The sequence below is a fragment of the Hyperolius riggenbachi genome, chromosome 7, assembly GCF_040937935.1.
Source record: "Hyperolius riggenbachi isolate aHypRig1 chromosome 7, aHypRig1.pri, whole genome shotgun sequence".
NCBI lineage: Eukaryota > Metazoa > Chordata > Amphibia > Anura > Hyperoliidae > Hyperolius > Hyperolius riggenbachi.
In genome coordinates, this window is record NC_090652.1 from 193,480,118 (window position 1) to 193,503,879 (window position 23,762).

Here is a 23,762-nt window from a genome sequence, read left to right on the forward strand (position 1 = left end):
TTATCCTTGGGAGTGCACTAGCATTCCTTCTAGCGCAGTCAGGTTGTTTATTATCTGTATTGCCTAGTTCTGTCTTATCTGTTGCGATTGTTCTGTCGCCAGCGGTGGCTGACAGGGAATTGCTCTGTCTGTTTCGATCGCATTCGCCCTACCGTTAGAGGCGGTGGATCTCTCTGTATTCTGTCTTGGAGTGTAAGCCAGAGCAGCGGTTGCTACTGGTTGCTCCATCTGTCTGTCTGATTGGATCGCATCCGCCCTAGTGGTAGAGGCGGTGGTTCCTTCTGTACTCTGTCTTGGAGTGTAAGCCAGAGCTGCGGTTGCTACTGGTTACTCCTTCTGTCTGTCTTGTCTGGAAAGAAAGCTTGCTGTTGTCTGGGTGAGGCAATCGATTAGCAAGCGTTCGCGTTCTCTGTTTGTTTTCGTTTTTTCGTGTTTCATTTGTTAGTCAGGGTTGGTACGCTTTGTTGCTGTTGCGCTTAACGTGCGGTGAACGTGCCTTGCAAGCGCTTTGTCGCTATTGCGCTTCACGTGTGGTGACCACGTGTAGCTAGTTCTGTCTGCTCCTTCGTATTGGATTACAGTTTGTTAATAATAAGCTGTGCAGAGGCGCCAAAAGGATAAAAGTATACTAAAAAGTTTAAAATATTCGGGTGGCGGTGGTGGACCGGTCACTGTGACAGAGGTGCCAAGCGTGTTTTGGACGTCTTGCCGTGATACTCCGTATGTCTATTGCCTGATGAAGCGGGATTGTGCCCGTGAAACGCGTTGCAAATTAATTGTGGAGTATTAAATTAAATTATCTGTTCATCAAGTGACAGAATTCGTGTCCTTTTTGGAGTGACCCATCCACCACCGCCACCCGAATATTTTAAACTTTTTAGTATACTTTTATCCTTTTGGCGCCTCTGCACAGCTTATTGTCAAAGATTCCACCCTGGTGGAAGGGTGTCATACCCTCTTTTCCTTCTACAGAGAGCGACATCTTAATCCTGAGTGGGGACAGGTCTAATCTCCCCACCTGCCTATACAGTGGTTACCTAGGTGGTAACCCATGTTTGTGAGTATATTACTTACTTGTCAATTTTACGTCTGGTTCCAATACATACTACACTATACTGGGCTCTCGGTTTCTTTGTTTTTAACAATTTGTTATTGGTTCTGTCTTTATTCTTCCTATGCTCTGTCTTTACTCAGTCTTGTGTCTCTATTAGCAATCGCCATTCTTGCGATTGCTTTCCCACTTGGTCTTCGCTGTTGTGTGTTCACTGTCGCCAGGTGGTGACTAGATTGGTGGACATACATACATTCTGTCTCTGTGCTCACTCTCTCGAGAGAGAGGCTATCTTGCCCTGTATTGCTTCACCTCGTACAATTTCTATCTTGCATCTGTGGCAGTGCAGAGGGTTTATTCCTCTGCACTCCACAGCTCCATCTGCCGGTTGGAATTCCTCTCTACAGGTGCATTTGCACCAAAGCTGGGTTCCCTTATTCAAACGCTTGTGGAGGGTTTCCGCAGTGTCAGCGCACAGCTTGTGCGCTGACCACGGAGATAATTGCGCATTCTTTACAGTATGACCAGCCAAACCGAAATTCCCAGTGTAGAGTGAATTTCCAATTTGTACGATTTTGTTGAATATGGTTCTTGTGCCTTTAAGAGGATTAAAAAACAAGACTCTGAAACCAAAGAGGACTTTCTTTCTGAATGTGTAAGATTTTTTCTTAATCCTACACTTCAAGTTACTGATTCGTCCATGTGGGCTCTCCAAATAGCTTATGTTCTAATGCAAGGAGATCTGTTTTCGTGGGCTTGTGAGATTTTGAAAAGCAATTCCTGGAATGATAATCCTTATCAGTTTTTTACATTGTTTTTTTCTCACTGGTTTGAACTGCCTTTCTTACCACCTATTCTTGATGAGTGTGTACCTGCAACTCAATCAGCTGTTCTATCCATTCCATGCAAAACCATTTAGTGCGATAATGAATGCAGTAACAGCTCCCTTGTATCTAGACAGCAGCCACTTGTAGTGGCTAAGACTAAAAGGAGAAAGTCTAGGAAGGCTTCCCAGCTGAAAAATCCATTGCCCATAGCAACTAAAAATAAAAAAAATATTTCTGTAAAGTCTGAAATTTGGAACACACTTGAATGTGATAAATCCAGAGAAACTTCTCAGTCTCAGGATAGGCAGAATTATTCAGTATACTTAGGCTGCTTACACACCAAGAAGTTACAGGCGCACGTTAGTGCGCCTGTAACGCTCCCCCAACGCACAGCAATGTAACACAAGTGGGCTGTTCACACAGCCCACGTTGCGTTACATGTAACGCTGCACGTTCTGTGCAAAGTGCAGCATGCTACGGCGTTGGAGCGGCTATAGCCGCGTTAGACTGTTTGCACATGCGCAGTGGGGGGCGGAGAGGAGGCGGGGAGAGCCAGCTACAGTAGCCGCGCACATGGCTACTTAATATTCACTGCACTGGCGGGCGCTGATTGGCCGGCGGGACCACGTGATGTGGAGTGTCTCGCTCCGCATCACGTGGTCCCGCTGGCCAATCAGCGCCACTCTGGGAGACATTATAGGACTCGAGCCGCCTAACGCGGCTCACTCTACCGTCGGCTCTTGCAGCACCATACGTTGTGTTAGGTGCACGTTATGCGACCTTAACGTGCCACCTAATGCAACGTCTTGGTGTGCAAAAAGCCTAAAGGAATAAGAAAATCTATGCATGTTCCTGATCCCAACCCGTATGAGTGTTACCTTGATACAGGGTTGTTTAAGCCTCCATTTGCTCCATGGGAGATTGGGGCTTTGATTGAGGAGTTCGAGATTGATTGGAAGGCGTTTTGCGATTTTTACATCGCAGAAAGCGAAGAGATTCTTAATGCTTGTATTAATTCTGTGTACACTTTGATTGAATCTGGTGAGTGTGATGAGTGTTTTGTGGATCCGGTGATTTGTGTGTGGCAGACGATTTTGGATGAATTGCACACACACCAACCAATTGACTTCAATAAAGAGACAACGTTGTCGGATGATTGTTCCTGCCTTTCTGGGGTAAAACAAGTGAGTTTAGACGATGTGCGATCTGAAATGAATGAGTGTGCTACTGTTGTTGACACCAGTGTGAATTCTGAAAGATTCTTTCCCATGGCAACTGCTTGTGTGGAATTTGAATCTGTGTGATCTAATGCCTTTTTCTCAGGTGTTCCTGCAAATTATGATCAACATGAATGTGTCAGTTTTGTCAAAGATATGTGGGGTCCCTTGTCAATTAAAAACAGATCTTTTTCTCCCAGTAATTCTTTAAGATATGCCATCTATGATCTTGCTATGGGGAAAATTCCTAAACTATGCAACCTCAAGAGTAATGTTAATGTGACTAATAAAGTTTCTTATGTTGTTGTCGTAACTTCTTTTGCAAATAAATCTATGCCTCACTCTGTTCCCACCTGTGAAAGCACATTGCCAGATGAAAATTGTTCCAATATTCCTATCCTGAACACTTTACAATTTGGTCCACAGATTTCGGAGGCGTGCGCTTTAGAAGCTTCAGTTTCACAACCAAACGCGATCTTAGATTCGCAAACTTTGCGTTCTGACTCCTCGGATTCGACATTGTGAGCTGAGTCTAAGGGTGAGACAGCGCTTTGGTTTTGCGAATCTGATACTGAGGGATCTTTGCTTTGTCCGGGGAATGTTTCTGTGAGCCTGCCCTGTACCATGAATGAAACTGTGATGTCCACTTGCACAGACATTGGTAAGTCCCTTTCTTGCTCTGAAAAGGGTGCTGACTTTCCACCCTGTATTTTGCCTTGCATAAAATCTCCTGCAGTGAGCCCAGAGGCTCGTCTAGGTATTGCAACTAATATCATCTGTTTTTCTGCCATTTCGGAATTGCAGTCTGGTTTGACTGCTATGCAGGATTCTGCATGCAGTGAAACTAGAGTCAGGGAGTCAGTGTTTGTTCCAGTAGATATTCCTGTGCATCCTGTTCATGAAGATGAAATTCAGTCTCAGTGTATTGTAGAACCATCCCTGGGACATCTGCCCTGTCCGCAGAATGTATTTGATGTTTTGCCCTGTAACATGGATAGTTCAGAATCCTTGATTACTTTGTCAGAAAACTTGGGAAATGATGCTCCTGAGGTTTTGTTTGATGTTCTGGAGGTCTCTGAGTTCCTCCCAAAGGGCGCAGAACTTTTAGGAGATGCCTCCTGCCCCCCAGGTCCTTCTGAGGTATTGCCCACTTCAGTAGGCATTGCTGTTATGCTGACTACTTTTGCAGCTCTTGTGGAGCTTCAGTCATGCGTAGTCAATGATGAGATTTGGTTAGATACAATTACAGTCATAGAGACTTCTAAGTCTGAGTCCAAGTCTTCTTTTGAAAGACCAGTACTTGTGACCACTACTCGTGATGATTTTCTGCCCGGTACTGGTTTTGGTCTTCTCGTGATTGACTCTGAGGTTTGCAGTTCCTCGACATGTCCTGAAGATTCTCTTGTACTAGTGTACCCAGATGCGCTCTGTGAGCTAGAATGCCCAAGTGTGTCTCGGTTACCAGCATGCTCAGATGCTTCCTCTGTGGAGACATGTTCTGATATTGCCTGCCTGCATGCCCTGAAGTGGTCCCTGAAAGCCCTGATCTTGATGGTTGTCCTCTGTCCTGGTAATCCTGAATCCGGAATTGTCATAGGTTCCATAGGGGTTCTTGATAGTTCTCCATGTGAACCTAAAGAGCATTCTGGCCTCTTGGGATCTCTGCGGAGCTTCAAAGTGTTCTGGGATATTCTGGGAGAAATTTTTCTTGGTACCCTGGATGGGATCAACAGTGGCTTCTGTGTTGATAGGGACACTTCGAATGGGTATTGTGGGAGGTTTAGTATTTTTGGACGGTCCCTGGAAGGTGGTGGGTATTGCTCGTAGAGTTTCGATGGGTTCTTCTCTGGCACTCACAGTTCTGATGGGTGTTACGCTGAGGATTGTAGTACTGATGGGCATGTTTCGGTGGGTCCTGCTTCCGATGAGTTCGGTTTCGGGAGGATTGATTCTGGAATTGGGCCTTGTCGGGCTGCCCCGACCTTCATGAGTGTTCAGCCAGACTGTTTTGTTGGAAATATCAGTTTTGAGGGATGTCTGGAAGCCATCCCTAGAAGGGAAAGGGGGGGGGGGTACTGTAATGATCTGCTCTGCTGTCTGCACAGGCAGGCAGCTTTTTGACCATTTTCAGGTCTGTATGCTGCAGGTCCCTGGAAAGGAGACCTGTCTTCACTCTGCAAGTTTCAAAGTTGCTGTTCTGGTGAGGGATTTGCATCCACTTGTCATGCAAATTGCTTATCTGCTTCCTTTGAAGGCTTGCAGTATAAATGCCATTTCCCTTCCAGAATTCCCTGCTGGTCATATAGGTTTGGTTCTGCTAGACGTACCTTGAGTTTCAGCCCCCTGCTAATTGTTTGCTAATATTATCTTAGAGTAGTTATCCTTGGAAGTGCACTAGCATTCCTTCTAGCGCAGTCAGGTTGTTTATTATCTGTATTGCCTAGTTCTGTCTTATCTGTTGCGATTGTTCTGTCGCCAGCAGTGGCTGACAGGGAATCGCTCTGTCTGTTTGGATCGCATTCGCCCTAGCGTTAGAGGCGGTGGATCTCTCTGTATTCTGTCTTGGAGTGTAAGCCAGAGCAGCGGTTGCTACTGGTTGCTCCATCTGTCTGTCTGTTTGGATCGTATTCACCCTAGCGTTAGAGGCGGTGGATCTCTCTGTATTCTGTCTTGGAGTGTAAGCCAGAGCAGCAGTTGCTACTGGTTGCTCCATCTGTCTGTCTGATTGGATCGCATCCGCCCTAGCGGTAGAGGCGGTGGTTCCTTCTGTACTCTGTCTTGAAGTGTAAGCCAGAGCTGCGGTTGCTACTGGTTACTCCTTCTGTCTGTCTTGTCTGGAAGGAACGCTTGCTGTTGTCTGGGTGAGGCAACCGATTAGCAAGCGTTCGCGTTCTCTGTTTGTTTTCATTTTTTCATGTTTCATTTGTTAGTCAGGGTTGGTACGCTTTGTCGCTGTTGCGCTTAACGTGCGGTGACCGTGCCTTGCAAGCGCTTTGTCACTATTGTGCTTAACGTGTGGTGACCGCGTGTACCTAGTTCTGTCTGCTCTTTCGTATTGGATTACAGTTTGTTATTGGTTCTGTCTTTATTCTTCCTATGCTCTGTCTTTACTCAGTCTTGTGTCTCTGTTAGCAATCGCCATTCTTGCGATTGCTTTCCCACTTGGTCTTCGCTGTTGTGTGTTCACCGTCGCCAGGTGGCGACTAGATTGGAGGACATACATACATTCTGTCTCTGTGCTCACTCTCTCGAGAGAGGCTATCTTGCCCTGTATTGCTTCACCTCGTACAATTTCTATCTGGCATCTGTGGCAGTGGAGAGGGTTTATTCCTCTGCACTCCACAGCTCCATCTGCCGGATGGAATTCCACTCTACAGGTGCATTTGCACCAAAGCTGGGTTCCCTTATTCAAACGCTTGTGGAGGGTTTCGGCAGTGTCAGCGCACAGGTTGTGCGCTGACCACGGAGATAATTCCGCATTTTTTACAGTTTTGAATCATACACCACATAAAAACTATACTAAAAACTTTGTAACATATACAACTCAGACATTGTTTCAATACAGTGTTCAAATATTTATCCAATAAACCAACCTTAATGTATTTACATAAGAATGGGAGGGCCATAATGCCATAGAGATTATGACAGAACTCGACGTGTTATTAGAGATTGCCTGAACAGTTTGCCGGGGAGCATTATTCTGTGAACTTCGGCTGTTTGCATTTGCGGAGAACATTTGCCGTTTTCGATTTGCCCCCTATACATTTTCATTGAGCTAAACTAATCAGCAGATACATGACAGCCAATCAGCTGACACCCCCTTCTGGACCTCCCACCCCCTATCAAAAAGCAGTAGCGGTGGCCATATTGGATTCATTATCTGCTGGCTGCTGACTGTTAGTGAGAGCAGGGTCAGACTTGCTGCAGATAGGTAGGGAAAGCAATAGCTAGGCCTATGTTCTTGTTCCTCACTTGCTGTAAAAGCAACCCAAACAGGCTTTTTAAGGGGTAGTACATCACTCTCCAGTGTTTTTTTGTGTGTGACACTCAGGGGCGGACTGGCCAGGGGGGAAGGGGGGCAATCTCCCCCAAGGCCGCCTTTCATTCAGTGATTTAGGGCCAGTCCAGTGTCTGGTGTATTCAGGTTTGTTGTTATAAGGCAATGTGAAACATTTGGCTAGCTGATAAAAGTACAATTAGAGGGCAGGCAAGCTGGTAAATATACACAGCATGATGCAGAGCTTGCCTGGAGGGTCCGTGGGCAAACATCTGTCTTGTTTCTGCCCCATGTCCTAATTACTGCATGTGTGGACAAGGCTTTAAACAAGTTGAAAAGTTTTTGACAGTCCCTAGACTCCAGGAGGGCTGCTTTCTGACTTGTGTAAGAGACTGGCAGGGACAGGAGTCATATTATAGGCAAGTAGCCTCTGTGTGATGTGAGTCTGCAATACAGCTCTGCTCTATCTCAGGCTATTCTCAGTCTCTCTCCACTCCTCCTCTCTCTGGGCTAGTGCACACCAAAATCACAATAGCAATCGCTAGCAATTTGAAAGTCCGATTTTGTGAAGCGATTTTCGGAGCGATTTTTGAATGAATCGCTCCAAAAAATGCTACATGCAGTGTGTTTGCGATTTTTAAAAAATCCCAATGCTGCTGTGAGAACACCGTCATAGGGTAAGATTAGCCAAGCGCTTTTCAAATCACTGTCGATTTGAAAATCGCTCAGAAGCACTCTTGGTTGGCACCAGCCCTCCCTCATTCACCATTGTGTCCCTCTTCCCCTAGTGCTGGCTGGCTGTGTCTTCTTCTTATACAGGAAAGCTAAATAAAAGTGCAATCCTGGTGAGGCAAATTATTGATATTATTATTATTTAGTATTTACATAGCACCACCTTCTTCCGCAGCACTGTACAGAACATATTGTCTTGTCACTTACAGTGGGTTGCAAAAGTATTTGGCCCCCTTGAAGTTTTCCACATTTTGTCACATTACTGCCACAAACATGCATCAATTTTATTGGAATTCCACGTGAAAAACCAATACAAAGTGGTGTACACAGGAGAAGTGGAATGAAAACCGTACATGATTCCAAACATTTTTTTCAAATCAATAACTGCAAAGTGGGATGTGCGTAATTATTTGGCCCCCTGAGTCAATACTTTGTAGAACCACCTTTTGCTGCAATTACAGCTGCCAGTCTTTTAGGTTATGTCTCTACCAGCTTTGCACATCTAGAGACTGAAATCCTTGCCCATTCTTCTTTGCAAAACAGTTCCAGCTCAGTCAGATTAGATGGACAGCGTTTGTGAACAACAGTTTTCAGATCTTGCCACAGATTCTCGATTGTATTTAGATCTGGACTTTGACTGGGCCATTCTAACACATAGATATGTTTTGTTTTAAACCATTCCATTGTTGCCCTGGCTTTATGTTTAGGGTCATTGTCCTGCTGGAAGGTGAACCTTCGCCCCAGTCTCAAGTCTTTTGCAGTCTCCAAGAGGTTTTCTTCCAAGTTTGCCCTGTATTTGGCTCCATCCATCTTCCCATCAACTCTGATCAGCTTCCCTGTCCCTGCTGAAGAGATGCACCCCCACCATATTTGACAGTGAGGATGGTGTGTTCAGAGTGATGTGCAGTGTTAGTTTTCCGCCACACATAGCATTTTGAATTTTGTCCAAAAAGTTCTATTTTGGTCTCATCTGACCAGAGCACCTTCTTCCACATGGTTGCTGTGTCCCCCACATTGCTTGTGGCAAACTGCAAATGGGACGACTTCTGCTTTCTGTTAACAATGCTTTTCTTCTTGCCACTTTTCCATAAAGGCCAACTTTGTGTAGTGCATGACTAATAGTTGTCCTATGGACAGATTCCCCCACCTGAGCTGTAGATCTCTGCAGCTCGTCCAGAGTCACCATGAGCCTCTTAACTGCATTTCTGATCAGCGTTCTTGTTCGGCCTGTGAGTTTAGGTGGACGGCCTTGTCTTGGTAGGTTTACAGTTGTGCCATACTCCTTCCATTTCGGAATGATCGCTTGAACTGTGCTCCGTGGGATGTTCAAGGCTTTGGAAATCTTTTTGTAGCCTAAGCCTGCTTTAAATTTCTCAATAACTTGATCCCTGACCTGTCTTGTGTGTTTTTTGGACTTCATGGTGTTGTTGCTCCCAATATTCTCTTAGACAACCTGTGAGGCCCTCACAGAGCAGCTGTATTTGTACTGATATTAGATTACACACAGGTGCAATCTATTTAGTCATTAGCACTCATCAGGCAATGTTTATAGGCAACTGACTGCACTCAGAAAAAAGGGGGCTGAATAATTATGCACACACCACTTTGCAGTTATTTATTTGTAAAAAAAATGTTTGGAATCATGTATGATTTTCGTTCCACTTCTCATGTGTACACCACTTTGTGTTGGTCTTTCATGTGGAATTCCAATAAAATTGATTAATGTTTGAGGCAGTAATATGACAAAATGTGGAAAACTTCAAGGGGGCCGAATACTTTTGCAACCCACTGTAACTATCTTCTTCCTTCTCTTTCAGCTTTTCTCTCCTCACCGTTTCTCCCCTTCTCTGCATAAGGTCTCAGACACGCTATAAGCGCTTTTCTGATCGATTTTACCGCGATCATGATTTTATCATGATTTTAATGTAAGTCAATGGAAGCCCTTTTTAAAAAGCTCTTAGAAAGTTCTGATGGCTAAAAAGTGCTCATAAAAGCGCTTTTAGTGTGTCTGAGCCCCTAGTATTTGTATGCTGCGGGTGAGTTGGGCGCCAGGAGCGCCGAATGATGGCTCTTCCTGCTGCCACTAAACTCCCTGGCGGTGTTAAATACTATTCCCCCTCCGAGTCGTTGCAACTCTAAGGGAGGTGTAATTTGGGGTACGGCTATCACCGGAGCCCCGAATTTCCCTTACGCGCGCCGCGCAGCATATTATTGCTGCTATGGGGCTCCTAGTTTGGGTAACCGGTGCTGAGTGCCGTGCACCAAAACCACCTGCTTTGCCTTCTCTCTCCTCTCTCCAATCTTGTTATTAGAAACCATAATCTAAAGCTGGCCATACATGCATCAATTGTTACGGACAGATTCTTTCACTATGATCGACTCATAATGGCTTTTCCACCTGTCAGGACTGAGTATGGATGAGGCCTATAGGGTTTCATACTATAGTGAAGTGGGTCGTGGGCAGGCAGTGATTCACTGCCACCGACCACCAATAAAAAGCAGGTAAGCAAGGCATGGATTTTGGGGGGGAGTGAAAACAGTGATGGAAGGAGGGATACCGAAACTTTGGAAATTAGCATTAACGAGGCAGGGATCATGGTGCCAGCAGGAAAGTCAGTAAGGATGTGTCTGGTAATGGGGGAGGGGATATCCGGAAGAGGGGCATATTTGAGGGATTAGTAGAGATGGTGGCGAAGAGGAGGACATAAGTGTGGGGGGGGGGGGGGAGGAATGAGCTTTGGGGAATTAAAGTGGCCATACATCTATTGACTTGATAGCCAATCGACCATCCGTTTTGATATTATCGAATCAGATAAAAATTTTGGGTGGAAATTGGTTGAATGTATCAACCTGAGATGTAGAGAAATCTCAGGCCAATGTGGTTGTCAGGTGCGATAATCACGGCATGCGATAACTACGAATGATAGACATGACGTAAACCCCGGCCGGTGTCCCTCAAAATGTATTATGTGCACCCGTTGCCTGTATTTCCGCATTGGCGCACCACGTGACTACTGGCATATACGACGTCGGGTGCCTGTGTGACGTCATTTGGGCTGGGGCTGCCATGATAACGGGCCTCTGGTTTGTGTTTCCCCCTAGGCCAAAAGGTCCCAGTCCTCCCCTGGTGACACTCCACAGCCCACTGACACCCAGAGCTGTGTGCACACTACTGCTGTTGCCTCATTAAGTTGCAGGCACATAACCACTCCAGTGCATTATTATTTCTTTGTATTCTGATGGTACTATTGCATTTCTCTCTGTGAGACACTCCACAGCCCATTGACACTCAGAGCTGCCTGTGCATAATGTGATTTCTACCTTTATGGGTTAAAACAAGACTTTGCGTCAACTCCGTAATTTTTGGTGGGACTTTTGCCATGGATCCCCCTCCGGCATGCCCCTGTCCAGGTGTTAGACCCCTTGAAACAACTTTTCAATCAGTTTTGTGGCCAGATACAGTCTATGTAGGTTTTAAACTTCACCTGCACATTGAAGTCTATGGTGGTTCGCTGAGATTTGCCTGTTCGCGAACATTTGCGGAAAGTTCTATGTTCGCAACATCTCTATGTGTTATATGGGTAGCACATTAAGAATAGAGAAAGCAGGGAGTTCAAAATATTTATTATATAGTAAAAGGGACATTTTGTTCAATTTCTAGAAGCAGAATCCACTACAATCTCCCCTACGTATAAAGTAAGGCCAGCGAATATCCTTAAATATTATATCTGACAAATATTGCAGCCCCATACTGCTCCATTATGTGCTTACAAAGCAAAACCACATCACTTAATGGCATTTAGGTAAAATTCAGGGCATATAGGAGGAGCGCCATTACTCACTTGCAGGGCCGGTTCTATACTTTTTGCCGCCTGAGGCAAACTTGTGAGGACGCCGCCACCCCCCACGCATACGTTGTATAATTGCCCCCCAGTATAGGTAGCCTGGGAGGAGGGAGGGTCCTAGGGACGAATCCCTGATGATATATGATGATGTTGAGTTTATTGTCCCAATGATGACTTAAATGCCATGTGCCCATCTATAAAGAGTTTCTTTCTTCTTTCCTTCAGACTTTGTTTGATTTTCTGATCTTTTTGAGATTATAACATACTAGCATCTTCTGTTTATCTGCATGCTCTGTGAGGTGTTGTGAGTGCCTGATGTTCTATACTGGGTAGCTGTTTTCGGCCCCTTTAACTATATGGATCTTGAAGAAAAATCCTTGATGATGCTATCTGTCTCACAGTGGTTTCTATAGGTCTGGCCCTTATCTTCACGCTTACTATGAGAAGACTTTGTATGTATATTGTTACATAAAAATGAGCCGCTGTAATTGGGGCATCTCCCATTTTGGATGTGACTCACCCACCCAATCAGCAGACTGGAGATGAAGCTAGAGTATTCTATGAATGTCTGGCCCACCGTATGCTAGCCACGCCCTGAGGTAGAATGGATGACGTTCGAAACTAGTCGGCCTTTCAGCATACCCAGCTGATCCGACTGACACCCAACCACAGCAACGCTGTCTAAAATGGGGTCACTTGTGGGGTTCCTATACTGCCCTGGCATTTTATTGGCCCTAAACCGTGAGGAGTAGTCTGGAAACCAAATGCCTCAAAATTACTGTTCAGGGGTATAAGCATCTGCAAATGTTGATGACAGGTGGTCTATGAGGGGCCGAATTTTGTGGAACCGGTCATAAGCAGGGTGGCCTCTTAGATGACAGGTTGTATTGGCACTGAAGTGCAGGAAGCACAGGATGTTCTCAAATCGTGACCTGGACATGGCAGCAGAGAACATGGGCATGTGATGTATTGGGTGCGTAGACCAATAAGATCGCAATACATTTTTTTTTGACTAGACCCATGTTAAGGAAAAGGCCCAAAAAAATGTTAAGTTTTGAAACTTGGAGTGGTTTCCACCAAAAAGGCTGGGCATGGTAGCTTCTCGGATTGGCAGTTGCGTATTGTGTGGCATAATGGTTGGTCTCAGCCACAATTAAGTCGTAGAGTCGTAGAGAGATCCACAGTGCAGAATGGATGAAAAAAGTCTAGGGCCGATCCTAGATTATCTGTCTCCACCTGGACTCCAGACTGGGCGGTGAAAGGGGGCAGTATGGGTGCGGCGGAACCAGGGTATTGCCAATTGGGATTTGCCAGCACCTCTGGGAGACTATGGGTAGTACGGACTCATTTTTCTGGTGGCTGCGACTCGGGTCTTAATGCACGTGCCACCGAACCAGTTTCTAATACCATGCTGGTGCTCGCCACTTCACCAGGGTCTATGGTAGTACTGGTGCTAGGTCCAGGAGATGCTACGCTGCTGGTGCATGCCTCACCAAGAAAACTCGAATCAGCACTAGCACCACTTTGCTGCCCTTGAGTCTGATCCTGCGCCACCTGCGGTCCAGTGACATGGGGTGTGGTACGCCTGGCTCTAGCCGGGACTTCAACCTCATCATTGCTATCGGTCAGAGAGCCACTGCTGTTCACCGGTTCGTATTCTGACCCAGATGATTCGTCGGATGAGGATTCCCAATCGCACTCACCCCACTGAGCCAGAATCTCGGCGGCCTCTTCAGCGGAATACCCCTTTTTTGCCATGGTGGACTGCTAAATTTAGGGGGTTTTTCTCTGTGACTACCCAGGAAAAACAGCACCTACCTAGTAAAAGGGAGTACTTGTGAAGTAGAAAGCTGTGGTCACTGAGTTTTGATTAAAAAAAATCAAAACTGATCTTTACAGCGCCACAGCTATTGTACAGCATTTTTTGCAGTGATCAGAAAAAAAAATTCTGTCACTGCGGTGGGGTGAGCTGAACGCAATGTGTTTTTAGTGTATCCTAGTGACCCTAATATAGATCTGACTGCGATCAGTAATGATCACTTACAGATACTATATAGTAGCAATGCTGATTAGCGACAGTGATGATGCTAATCACAGGGCCGGCGCTACAAGTAAGGCAAAAGGGGCATTTGCATCCAGGCCCCACAGTCCCTGGGGGCCCCCTTTGCCAGTTAGAGAAAGATGCCTGCCTGACGTATGTCTCGGCCGGGGAAGCCACCAGATGCATTGCCTGCCAGACGCCTGCTCATTGGGTGCGGTCTACATTGGCTGGGTGAGATGTGATTGAGGCGAGGCAGGGACCCGGGAGCTGATTCCACCTGGCGGCATCCAGGTCTCCATAGTAACCTGGCTGCATACAAGAAGCCAGCCAGCCCGCTGCACTCCCCCCCCCCCCATGTGATGTGACGCAGGCATGGACGTCAGATCAGTGCGTCCATGCCTGTGAGAAGAGAAGAAGCCCGTTGTTGGATGGGGTTCGCTGGAAAAAGCCCGCTGGACCTGGCTAGGTGGAATCACCTCAGATGTGCCTGCCTGACTCTGTACTGGTGAGTCAGGTTTAATTGCTCACTTTGGTAGGGGTGGGAGGGTTCTTGAAGTTGAAACCTGGCTTCTGCCATGGGGAGTGGTTTGGGACTTAAAGCCTTCTGCCTGCCACCAGACAGTAACCCTTTTCTCTCACGATCCACCCTCCACCCCGCATCCTCACTCTTGTTTTCTTCCCCTTGCACCCTTATTTTCTCCAATGCAGACTACAGTAACCCTGTTCTCTCCCTCCTACACCCTCAATCTACTCCCTGCACACCTCAGTAGCCTGTTTTCTCCCCCTGCAACCTCACTCTCCTCCCTGCGGACCCCAATAACCCCATTCTCTATCCCCCTTCCCACAGTCACACCCTCACTCTACTCCATGCAGACTCCAGTAACCCCCCTGTTCTCTACCCCTGCCCCTTTATTCTCTCCCCTGCAGAATCCAGTAACCCTGTTCTTTTCCCCTGCACCCTCATTCTTTCCTCTGCAGATTCCAATATCCCTCTTCCTCCTGCACCCTCATTCCTTCCTCTACAGACTCCAGTAGCCCTGTTCTCTTTCCCCTGCACCCTCATTCTCTCCCCTGCAGTCTCCAGTAACCTTGTTCTCTTGCTTGTGCACTCCTATTCTCTCATTTTTATACTCCACTATACCTGTTCTCTTACCTCTGCACCCTCATTCTCTCCCCTGCAGACCCAAGTACTCCCCTGTTTTCTCCCCCCTGAGCCCTCATTTTCTCCCCTGCAGACCCCAGTAATTCCTGTTCCCTCCCTCCCTCTTGCTCCCTCATCCTCTCCCCAGTAAACCCCAGTAACAACTTGTTTGCTTACGCTCTGCACCTTCAATGACCCTCAGTCTCTCCCCTCCAAAACCCAGTGACCCCCTCTTCAGGCGGGGTGGGAGGCCCGGACTTTTAACTTCCTACCAGAGCCCCTGTTACAAAGGTTACTAAATAGTGCTATCTTAGGAGGCAGCACAGAGGCCACCAAATGCTGCTATCTCAGGCCTGAGAGCCAGCTTGGGGACCCTGGGGGAAGAATTTTCCTTGAGGGGTTATGTGTCGGGGCCCCCAGGGTAATTCTGCCCCAGGGCCCCAGTGTAGCTAGAACCGGCCCTGGCTAATCAGCAACTAATTAGTGACTGCGATTTGTTGGGCTGGGTGCTAACTGATGCTAACTACCCAACAAAGGGACCTAGCTAAATAACTGGCCTAACTGTTAACACTAGTGATACTAAAAAAGTGACAGTTTTCACTGATCACTGTTTTTAGATCACTAGAATAGTGACAGGGGCGTGATCGGGGGGGGGGGGGGAGTTCTGAGGGGGATCAGAGGGTGTGGGTGGGTGATCAGAAGCCCGCAGGGGGCAGGAGTGCTAGGGGGTGACAGGTGGTGACAGGAGGTGATTGATGGGTGTCTCAGGGGGTAATTGGAGGGGAGGATAGATGCAATCAATGCACTGGGGAGGTGATCAGGGGGGGTTTGAGGGGTCTCTGAGGGTGTGGGCGGGTGTTTGGGTGCCCACAAGGGGCAGTTTAGGGTCTGATCTGATGGGTAGCAGTGACAGGGGGTGACAGGGTGATTGATCAGTAGCCCCCAGGGGACAGTTAAGGACCTAATATAGCATTGACAGATAGTGACAGGGGGTGATTGATGGGTGATTAGGGGGTGATTGGGTGCAACCAGTGGTCTGAGGGGGTGATCGGGGGGGTCTGAGGGGTGCTGTGGGCGATCAGGGGGCAGGGGGGCAGGATCAGTGTGCTGGTGTTTTTACTACAAGGGCTGCCTCCTCCCCTGGTGGTCGCTCAATCACTGGGACCACCAGGGGAGGAGGCAGCCAGTATAATACACTTTGTTAGCTTAACAAAGTGTATTATACACTTTTGTATGCAGAGATCGCAGGGTTAACAACCTGCCGGCGCTGCTAATTGGCCTGCGGGTTGACGTCGCGGGTGGGCGGTGCCTAATGTCGACAGATGTGCGCGCATCCCTGCACGCGATCCCCGGCTAATCAGTCCCCCAGGTGCCGCCGCCAATGGGTGTTATGCGGTCCTGGGGGTGCCACCTTGCCGCCGCCAATTGGTAGTGGGCGGTCAGCAAGTGGTTAAATGGGATATGAGGTGAAAGGGATATGGAGGCTGCCATATTTATTTTCTTGTAAACAATGCCAGTTGCCTGGCAGCCCTGTTCATCTTTTGGCATAAGTATTGTCTGAGTCAAAACCTTGGCACAAGCATATGGCTAATCTAGTAAAACCTGAGTCAGATTAGTCAGACCACCTGATCTGCTGCATGCTTGTTCTGGGTCTATGGCTAAAAGTATTAGTCACACAGGATTAGGGCAACTAGTATTGTTTAAAAGGAGATAAATATGGCAGCTGCCATATCCCTCTCACCTCAGGTTCCCCTTAAGACCAACTATTGACCTGATCATGATTTAATATATATTGATACACAAAACCTTACAATTGAGAGAGAGTACACTTTATTTTTCTTATGACTGTAGGTAACATTTATTTTCTTATTCTTTTGAACAATCAATACAATACTACATGTATGTCCCAACTTCAGGAGACTGGGGTGAGTACAACATAGTCTCTTCCAGTGGTATGAATACCATTTTTACTGTGGTACACCTGCACCTGTACTTGTAAGGGCACATCAATGGAAAGGCTTGAACAAACAAAAATCTGTATGAATAAACCCTACACAAAAATGTGTATTAGGTTCAAATATACAATTTCAAGCTGTTTGTGAGAAGTCAAAATGTAGTTTGATTTCCTCTCTAAATCTATGGTTTCTATGCAGCATCAAGGTTCCTTCAGGATCCGGATCTATGAGAGGGAAGACTTCAGAGGCCAGATGATGGAGTTTACAGAAGACTGTCCCCATGTGAATGAAGAATTCAATTACCATGACATCCACTCCTGCAATGTCCTAGAAGGATCTTGGATCTTTTTTGAACAGCCCAATTACAGAGGACGTCAGTATCTTTTAAAACCTGCGGAGTACAAAAGGTTTACTGAATGGGGAGCCATGAATGCCAGAGTTGGTTCATTTAGGCGTGTCAATGATTTCTGCTAAAATGCTGAATATCTGTCATGTACTTAAATAATAACTCTATACCTAATACATTCATTTTTTTTTCATTCATTTTGTGTTTTCTCTGTTTTTATGAGTGCATCTTTTAATCCATGTTATATCTAGCACCATTTTAAAATGAATTGGGTACAATTATTTTCAATATCTTAATTACAGTACAAATAAGTACATCTACCTAAAACTAAAAAGTGTAAACTAATACAGTATATGCCATATTATATGCAGCATTGCAAGCAACAAACCTCAACAAGGACTTAACATTCAACAGATTGTGTGTTAGTGGCTCCAATGCATCACCTATACTCTTCCATTATATCATTCATTCATTTTCACTACAAAGAATCTAGCAGGGATAATGACTCTCTGCTGTAGGCAGTGGCGTAGCTAAGGAGCTGTGGGCCCCGATGCAAGTTTTACAATGGGGCCCCCCAGGCACTCTATACATAACAATTGATACGGCGCACCAAAACCTGCCAATGGCAACTACAGTGTCAGAGGTGTAAGAAGGGGATGGGGAAGAGCTTGTTAATGTTTACCACTACTCAATGTATATATAGAAGTGATTATTATGAGCACAGGACCAATAGAGAACTAATACTGTAGTTGAGGGAGGGCCCTTCGGGGCCCCTCTGGCCCAAGGGCCCCGATGCGGTCGCTACCGCTGCATCCCCTATTGCTACGCCCCTGGCTGTAGGTTGCCTGTTAAGAGGAAAAAGGGAGAGAGAAAACGCTCCAATAGTGCATTAACTTTTAACATTTTTTTTGGCACAAATTCATATGCACTCACTTTGTTAAAATAAAAATAAAATGCTTGTAAGAGGCCGCCTGCTGCAGAGATCCCTGCCCGTCGTCTGGCCAGGACTTTGGGCTGTGTTGGATGCGAACATGTGATTGGAGCGCTGGATGCGGTGCGATGCAATCAGCACATCACAGGGAAGTATGTCTTCACAAGGGTGAATGCCATGTCATCACTTTAGGCTTCGGCATTTACCATGCCTTCCTCAGGTGACGCTACGGCTGGAGGGGGTGTGTTGAAAGTGGATCTCCATACTAATATACAAAATCCTGCAGCGCTGCTGTAAGCAAAAGTTGTATTTACCTGTAGTGTCTTGTTACACAAAGCCGTCCCCAAGACCCTGAATGACTCCACTTTTGGTGCCTAGCCACGCCTCCCCTCTCTAGAAGGCAAAAAAAGAACGGCTATTTACTGCAGCTTTGTCCCATGAAGCTGTCTGGTCTATGTTAACGAGCAGAGGTTTGGCCGACACCCGGGAATAGACAGATTTAACTGTGTGAATGCCGCGGGGGGATGCTGAGATGAACGGGCGGCCCCCTGCACATGAGACTAAGACAAATATATACATCTACTTCTGCTATAAATGCAAGAAAGGGTGTTAAGAATTAATATAAATACAGATATAAATACAAAAAACACATTGAAGATGTAAATTGGAATACAAGTGTTGGGATAAAACCTGGATAATAAAAGTACAATTCACTTTTTGTGTGAAATAGATGAAATAAAAATATATATGATTATACATAAATACAAGCATAAATATATATATAAATGCATATTAATAAAAATAGAAATGAAATGAAATAAAAATGAAGTACAATGTAAATGAGGGCCGTTTACACCAGAGCGATCCAAAACAACCACCACATCGCAGTGGATTGCATGCGAAGTGAGTGGAGCGGTTTCCATCTCCTGTGGAAAGCAGATGCCTGGGACAGGTTCTCACCACACAGTCTGATACTTATCAGCTCTAAGGGGGTGCCTATCCGTACTGTACCCGCGACGATGTGCATCACTGCACCATATTGCTGATGAAAGCAATAACATTTTTAACAAGGTAAGTGCATATGTATTTGTATTTGTAAATAAATGTATTTGTATTGTATATGTATTTGTATTTGTGCAAATAAAAATGTAAAAGTTAACGCATTATTGGAGTACTTTCTCTCTCCCTATTTCATGCTAGCTTCACCTGGTCCCTGGTGTGGAGTATCACTCACATGGATAAATAACAGAGTAACCAAGCAGCTCAGGGTGACCCAAACTACTAGGAATGTGTAGGGGGATAAAAGGGACCAAAGGGCCCTCTTACTAAAAAAGCAAAGCTTGTTGTAATTGCCTTTTTAAAACAGAAGGACATTTGCAATAATTCAGTTATAAATGAACATTTGTGGTTACCCACAATGCACTACTACTAAATATGCAAGGGTGAAAAGGGATAAATTGCATATTTAGTAGTAGTAGTGCATTGTGGGTAACCACAAATGTTCTTTTATAACTGAATTATTGCAAATGTCCTTCTGTTTTAAGAAGGAGATTACACCAAGCTTTGCTTTTTTTAGTAAGAGGGCTTTTTGGTCCCTTTTATCCCCCTACACATTCCTAGTAGTTTGGGTCACCCTGAGCTGCTTGGTTACTCTGTTGTACTCGTCCAAGCCCTACATACAGCCTTATCAATCCCTGCCATGTACTGATGAGGACCAAAAGTCTGAAACAGGCTGTATACATGTGGGTTTGATATGGCTGTGTAAAACTTAAAGCTATAGGCTTGCTATATACCAGCGGTTCTGGATGCTTGCTTGGCTTAACAAGGGCGAAAAGGGATAATTTGCATATTTAGTAGTAGTGCATTGTGGGTAACCACAAATGTTCATTTAAAACTGAATTATTGCAAATGTCCTTCAGTTTTAAGAAGGCAATTACACCAAGCATGGATAAATAACTATCAACTGTACACATTGCAACACCACCCCAGCGTAGCCCGGAAAAATGTATTCTGACCTTTGTAGGTTGTCTGTTGTAGCCAATACATTTTAGTAACAGGTAGAAATGACCCGAACCTCCGATTTTCGGTTCGCGAACAGGGTTCGCGAACTTCTGCAGAAGGTTCAGGTTCGCCCGAACTTTCGCGAACCGCAATAGACTTCTGGGGAGGCGAACTTGGAAAACTAGAAACACTTATGCTGGCCAGAAAAGTGATGGAAAAGATGTTTCAAGGGGTCTAACAACTGGACCCCCAGGTGGCGAAGTGGGATACATGCCAAAAGACCCGGGGAAAAATCTGGATTTGACGCAAAGCAGCATTTATGGGCAGAAATCACATTGAATGCTAAATTGCAGGCCTAAAGTGCTTTAAAACATCTTGCATGTGTATTGTATCAATCAGGTACTGTAATTAGTGTACGATAAAGGAGAGGAGAGGGAGACAATCGGCACTGCTTCTATTGCTATTTAATCCAGAGTGCGGTGGAACACATGTAAACAATCCAAGACAGTGTATCTTCAAATAGTGGCATCAAAAATATTCATTCAACGTGAATATGCATGAACATACCATTGTCTGAGGTGGTGCGGTGGCGGTGGGTGCTGGGCACAGATAGCCTTACAGCCGTTTCACGCAAAATCTGTTCTTCTACGGAGGCTGCCCCTCCGTAGAAGCGTAGATTTTGCGTGAAACGGCTGTACGGCTATCTGTGCCCAGCACCCACCGCCACCACACCACCTCAGACAATGGTATGTTCATGCATATTCACGTTGAATGAATATTTTTGATGCCACTATTTAAAGATACACTGTCTTGGATTGTTTACATGTGTTCCACCGCACTCTGGATTAAATAGCAATAGAAGCAGTGCCGATTGTCTCCCTCTCCTCTCCTTTATCGTATGGCAACTTCTAATCAATCAGAGCATGCTATCAATACCAGAAGTGTTGATGAAGAGGTGTGTGTTATATGCTATATCCTTTCAAATTCAGTGCAAATACTGTAGTGCCGATGCTTTTCTTCTTCTGTCACAGAAACTGTAATTTGTGTACTGCTTCACACTGAGACACCAAACTCACTGTGTAATGCACCGCAAACAGCTGTTTGTGTAGTGACGGCCGTGCTGGACTGGTGCGCACCATGCCGAGATTGCTCTTCCTCACTCAGTGATGTCAGGTTAGGTAATGTCTGACTGCCTTATCAACTTTCCATGGTTCTTTCTCTACCATTGTTAAAGGTTACATCTATTTCTTTTACATTTTCTGCTTGCGGTTCAGTACCTGCAACGAGAATCTATTATGGAGGGCAAGTCTGCCATTGTGACCACAGGTAATGGCCGGGGAATCCTGGTTCTATTCTGGTCCGGAGTTGGAGCCTAAGAAATGGCTACCACCACACATCCAAGGAAGGCAGCAGGCAGGCATGCATGTCCAGAGGTAGTGACCAAAAATAACAATACATAAGGAGGACTTTTGAGGCCCTGCTGTGTATGTGAAATGAATCAACTTTAAATCCTTTAACGAGAATCTGCTATGGAGGGCAAGTCTGATGGTGCCTTCACTGCGATTCACCAGGTTGGTCTCCCCAAGGTGGCGAGAATCTTTTATGGAGGGCAAGTCTGCCATTGTGAGTGACCACAGGTAATGGCCGGGGAATCCTGGTTCTATTCCGGTCCAGAGTTGGAGCCTAAGAAACGGCTACCACCACACACATCCAAGGAAGGCAGCAGGCATGGCATGCAGGTCTCGAGGTAGTGACCAAAAATAACAATACAGGAGGAGGACTTTCGAGGCCCTGCTGTATTTGAAATGAATTAACTTTAAATCCTTTAAAGAGAATCTGTTATGGAGGACAATGATGACACCACTTGCCTTTCACGAGAATCTGTTCTGGAGGGCAAGTCTGCCATTGTGACCCGTAGGTAATGGCCGGGGAATCAGGGTTTGATTCCGGTCCAAAGTGGGAGCCTGAGACCCATGCTGTATAAGTAATGTACCTGCCCTGACTGTGCTTTGCAGACCATGCATCTGTGGTCAGATGGACCCTTGACCCAGCGGAAGACAAACCAATTCGAATGCATTTGCCAAGAATGTGTTATGGAGGGCAAGCCTGCCATTCATTCAACTGTGTGAAACTTTTGATGGTACTTTCTCAGTACCATGGTGACTGACCAGGGGTAATGGCCAGGGAATCCTGGTTCGATTCCTGTCTGGAGTGGGAGCCTAAGAAATGGCTACCACCACCACACATCCAAGGAAGGCAGCAGGCACGCTGTGGGCAAAGGACCAGGAACGGCTACCACCACACATCCAAGGAAGGCAGCAGGCATGGCATGCACGTCCCGAGGTAGTGACCAAAAATAACAATACAGGAGGACTTTCAAGGGCTTGCTGTATTTGAAATGAATTAACTTTAAATCCTTTAACAAGAATCTGTTATGGCGGACAATGATGACACCACCTGCCACAACAGCTAGGTATATGCAGTGAAGAGGTGGGTTCACTGAACACAAAAGGTACGTAAGTATATGCAGTGATGAGGTGGGTTCACTCGACACAACAGCTAGGTATATGCAGTGATGAGATGGGTTCACTGAACAAAACAGCTAGGTATATGCAGTGAGGAGGTAGGTTCACTCAACACAAAATGTAGGTAAGTATATGCAGTGATGAGGTGGGTTCACTGAACACAACAGCTAGGTATATGCTGTGATGAGGTGGGTTCACTTAACACAAAAGGGAGGTATATGCAGTGATGAGGTGGGTTCACTTAACACAAAAGGTAGGTATATGCAGTGATGAGGTGGGTTCACTCAACACAATAAGTAGGTATATGCAGTGATGAGGTGGGTTCACTTAACACAAAAGGTAGGTATATGCAGTGATGAAGTGGGTTCACTGAACACAACAGGTAGGTATATGCTGTGATGAGGTGGGTTCACTTAACACAAAAGGTAGGTATGTGCAGTGATGAGGTGGGTTCACTCAACACAACAGCTAGGTATATGCAGTGATGAGGTGGGTTCACTCAACACAACAGGTAGATATATGCAGTGATGAGGTAGGTTCACTCAACACAACAGCTAGGTATATGCAGTAATAGGTATTACAATGTGCAGCTGCCTATCACACACACAGGTAGTCACTGAATGTGCTGGGCCGGGCAGTGGCACACACACAGTATGAATTATCAAGGCTGTCTATAATGCAACAGCAACACAAGCGTCAATGGGACACACAGAAAAAAAATAGATCATAAGAACAAGATTAGCTCTCAAAAGAGCTGTTGTGGGGTGCTATTATAGCAATAAGAATCAGCCAGGAGCAAGCTAACAAGCCAAGAGCCTAACTAATCTTTTACTAGGAGAAACAACCTGCAGCAGCTTGCCCTTCTCTCACTATAGCAGGCACACGAGTGAGTGTAATGGCCGGCGCTCCCTGCCTTATATAAGGGGGGGGGAGTGGCTCCAGGAGTGAGTGTAGCCTGATTGGCTACAATGTGCCTGCTGACTGTGATGTAGAGGGTCAAAGTTGACCCTAATGGAGCATTATGGGGGCGAACCGAACTTCCGGGAAAGTTCGCGATCGCATGCGAACGCGAACCACTCAAAGTTCGCCTGGAACCATTCGTCGGCGAATCGTTCGGGACATCTCTAGTAACAGGAAAGCAGAAAAAAGCAGA

The 23,762-nt window shown here is 45.9% G+C and overlaps 1 protein-coding gene across 1 annotated transcript in view; it reads left to right on the forward strand.

Moving 5' to 3' along the window:
- The window catches only part of LOC137524748 (gamma-crystallin 2-like), a 47,906-nt gene extending 30,557 nt beyond the window's left edge, over positions 1-17,349 (forward strand). Inside the window, exon 3 of the mRNA XM_068244962.1 lies at positions 17,005-17,349. Coding sequence (XP_068101063.1) covers positions 17,005-17,280 — 276 coding nt within the window. The 3' untranslated portion in view covers positions 17,281-17,349. The remainder of the gene's footprint in view (positions 1-17,004) is intronic.
- Positions 17,350-23,762: the final 6,413 nt, after the last annotated feature.